The 4,135-nt window shown below is 36.8% G+C and overlaps 1 protein-coding gene across 1 annotated transcript; it reads left to right on the forward strand.

Annotated features, from left to right (window-relative positions):
- Positions 1 to 2,482: 2,482 nt before the first annotated feature.
- LOC311581349 (olfactory receptor 52E4-like) lies at positions 2,483 to 3,421 on the forward strand (the record flags this gene model as incomplete). The annotated part of the gene is made up of 1 exon (XM_084753481.1): positions 2,483 to 3,421. The coding sequence occupies one exon, from the start codon at positions 2,483 to 2,485 to the stop codon at positions 3,419 to 3,421; it is 939 nt and encodes a 312-aa protein (XP_084609607.1).
- Positions 3,422 to 4,135: the final 714 nt, after the last annotated feature.

Genomic DNA, 4,135 nt, shown 5'->3' on the forward strand with positions numbered 1-4,135 from the left:
TTTTGTCACTAGCTTAATTTTGGCACCTGCATCCATTTCTAATTTACTCCTGACTCTGCTCAACCCTTCACAGCTTGCCCAATGCAACAAAGTTTCATTTTCTTGTCTACAAAATTCATACATGTTGGATAATATGTGTTATGTTTATTAATTTTTAATAAAGATTATTCTAACTAAATATAGTGAATGGTGATTTATTTATATAATTGTATTAATAATTAATCCACATAAATTGCTGAATAGCTTCTCTTTATATAAACTGTTCCCTATTGATGTGTGTTTTGAGTCATTCCCACACTGGAACAGGCATGAACAAAGCTAGCATCAACATCCTTGTGCTAATCATTAGATGTACACATCTCCTCTGTCTTGATCAATGATTCTGGAGTTTAATTTCTTTGTGAAATAATAGATATGGAACATTATGAACCTTACCAGATGCCATAATTTCCAACTCCACCTTTGCCCTTTCCACTTTACTGAGTCTATTGGAGAGCCCATTGTTCCCTCATCCCAAATGTTGCTGCACAATGTCACAATGCGCTTATCATTCAATTACAGATGCCTGCTTATTTGGACAATTTCAATACATTTATCTACTTCCCTTGTGAAATGTCAATTTAAGCTTTACTCATTATCTTTAAAATTATTTAAAAACATATTTATATGCTCTAAACAAAAAATATTGAGTAGTAGAAGAAATGATTGTGGCGATTCCCAATTTTGCTATCAAACTTCTAATATGTCAAACCAGCCGCTGAGCAAAATGTTCTCATTTTCACCTCAGACAGAATTCTACCTAAAAATGGGCAAAGTTGGATGCAAGCAGAATCAATTGGCAAACTCTGCCAAGACAGGGTAAGCAAGTCCTCAGTAGTTCCTGCGTCACAAACGTGTCTCTCAGATATATTGGGCCAGAGGGCTGAAGATGATGCTCCAATATTACAGAGTGTTGTGGGTGACTGCTCAGGTAGCAACTGTCTCTGTCATCGTCTCACTTGAGAAGCTGCTAACCTTCACTTCTGGATTAATCAGATAACTAACTTTTATTCTTTCTCTAGTCTCCAATGGAGTTGAAGACCAGATAGGTTAGTTTTACAATTAACCTTAGTTGTTTAAAGGTTAAGATGCTTTTTAGGTCTAGATAGATGTTTAAAATTGATAGTGATGGGATATGATAAATATTGATTTGCATTCAAGATTTTAGATTCACCAAGATAGGAAAGATGTTTCCTTATTTTATTTTATTTTATTTTATTTTATTAATTTATTCAGATTACAACTCAGTTGTTATCCCATCGCTTGTATACTTCCATTCCTCCCTCTGTCCTGTTTTCACCCTATTCCCCTCCCCTAGGTGTAAGACCGAGGGGGAACTCCTCACTCACCATATGGTCATAGACTAAAATGTTTTCTTTAAGGTTGTCAAATAAAAATAACCAAATCATTATGGATGTAACATTTTTATAGTTCCCAATTGCTTCATGGTTCTTCTTACTATATGATGTTTTTATTTATTTATAATAACATAAAAGTATATGTAAGATTAATAAACAACTAATACAATATTTTAATTCTAAAATTTTAACGACAATATAGATGAACTTTTTAGTTATCTCTTTTACCTTAAAAATGCTTTCCAGAAGGTGGAAAATATATTTTCCTGTGTTGTGTCTAAAACCATTAGTTTTTAAAAAATGATTTATTTATTTCTGTTAATTTAAAGACTATTTTACCTTAAAATGTTGATATATTACAGGTATGTGAGAAAATAATAAAGTTAGACTAGAAAATAGTCTTTATAACAGTCTATTCATAGAATTAGTACATTAATTTCTTCATAAAAATCACTTTCTGCCACTTTGTATTTGATTCTGAATTTTTATAGTTTCCTTGTTTGTCCTTCATTGTGCTGGTGTCACTTTTTCTTCTATTAATCTTGACATCTTCCAATGCACTGTAATTCTTTTAATGGTAAATTTTAATTATACGTTTTATTATTACTCCAAAAATTTCAATTTTGAGGTATTAGTTGGACCTGTTCTAAACTACTGACAATCTAGGCAACATCAAAAGATTAGGAACTCTGAATGACACAGTACTACTCTGCTCCTACTGTAACTTATGCTCTCCTTACGTATAGCATCTGGGGTATTTCTCTATAATATTACTGAAGAAGCTTGACTGTGATATAAAGGAACTGAATAGTAACCAGTGTGTTCCCTGAATAACATTTGTGTAGACCAGGAATATTGTTAGTCATAACCGAGTGTTGATTATACTCTTCATATAAGGCTAAATAGAGTAGCTGAGTATTTGAATACCTCAAGTATTAATCTCTGTATGTTCTCCTCTAATTGTGTTCCTACAAGTTTAATTGACATGTTATGATATGTACTAATCAACCACTTTTATGTATTTTTATCTCTTCCCAGAAATACTGAACAAATATTGTAGACAGTCTCCCAAGAGTCCCAGAAGGATGGCCTCTATTAATGAAACTGCTTCACACCCATCTCTCTTCCGTCTGTTGGGCATTCCTGGTCTGGAAGCTTTCCACACCTGGATAGCCTTCCCTTTCTTTGTTGTTTATCTGATAGCACTTGTGGGGAATTTCACAATCCTCTGTGTGATCAAGAATGAGCAGAGTCTTCACCAGCCCATGTTCTACTTCCTTGCCCTCCTCTCTTTCATCGACCTTGACCTCTCCACTTCTACCATTCCCAAGATGCTGGGCATCTTCTGGTTCAACCTCAGGGAGATAAGTTTTGAAGGCTGCCTTATTCAAATGTTTTTCATCCACACCTACACAGGCATGGAATCTGTTGTTCTCCTGGCCATGGCAATTGACCGATTTGTTGCCATCTGTTACCCACTTAGATACACCTCTATTCTTACCAACAAGGTGGTAGCTATCATGGCATCTGTTGTAGTGGGGAGACCTGTCCTTCTTGTCATCCCGTTCTGTCCCCTCCTAAAGCGACTGCCCTTCTGTGGACACTACATTATCCCTCATACCTACTGTGAACACATGGGGATAGCTCGCCTAGCCTGTGCCAGCATTAGGATAAACATCATCTATGGCTTATTTACCATAGCTGCTCTGATTTTTGATTTAATTCTCATTGCTCTGTCCTATGTTTGGATCCTACAGGCTGTTTTCCGCCTTCCTTCCAGGGACGCCAGGCACAAAGCCCTTAGCACATGTGGTTCCCATGTCTGTGTCATCTTAGCCTTTTATACACCAGCGTTTTTCTCTTTTATGACCCATAGGTTTGGTAGAAATGTCCCTCGCTACATCCACATCCTCTTGGCCAATCTCTATGTGGTTGTCCCTCCTTGTTTAAATCCAGTCATCTATGGAGTGAGGACAAAACAAATTCGGGAAGGGGTCATGAAAATATTTGTAAAGAAAGAATAATCCAAATATCAGATATTCATAAGTGCTGTCAGGCTTCTTTTCAGAGTTTATCTTTGTCAGTGTTCTCCAATGACAACTAGATCAAGGGTTATTCATAGGCTTCAGCCATTACTATGGAATCATTACTCAATGTTTCTCTTAAAAAATTACTTCACCTTCAAAAGTTTCTCTACTTTTTTCTTTTATTTTTCTTTTATACATTATATCTGGGCCACAGTTCCTCCTTCTCTCTCCTCTCTTCTCATAGCACTGATGCTCTAAACCTTCCCCCATATATACTACTCCTCCAATTCCCCTAACAAACAAAACAAAACAAAACAGTAACCATTTCAGTGATATCAACTGCACACGGCATAACATGTTACAGTAAGACTAGGTACAAACCCTTATTTCAAGACTGTATGAGGGAACTCCAAAGGGGGGAAGGCTCCCAAGAGCAAGCAAAGGTGCCTACTGTGAGGCAATCCACAAGAACATTAAGCCAACAACCATAATGAATATGCAGTGGACCTAACTGAGACCTATAAAGGATCTGTGATATTTGCTTCAGTCTCTGTGAACACCTTTTAGTCCTGCTTAGGTGATTCTGTGGCTGTGTTCTCATAATACCCTTGACCCCTCTGGCTCCTGCAATCTACTCTCATGCACTGGGCTGTTCAGACTCTGGTTTTGGCCATCCAGGCAGGATCAGGCATGGGCTTCCTCTCTTGGGAT

Source organism: Acomys minous, assembly GCF_964271855.1.
Source record: "Acomys minous genome assembly, chromosome: 2".
NCBI classification, from domain to species: domain Eukaryota; kingdom Metazoa; phylum Chordata; class Mammalia; order Rodentia; family Muridae; genus Acomys; species Acomys minous.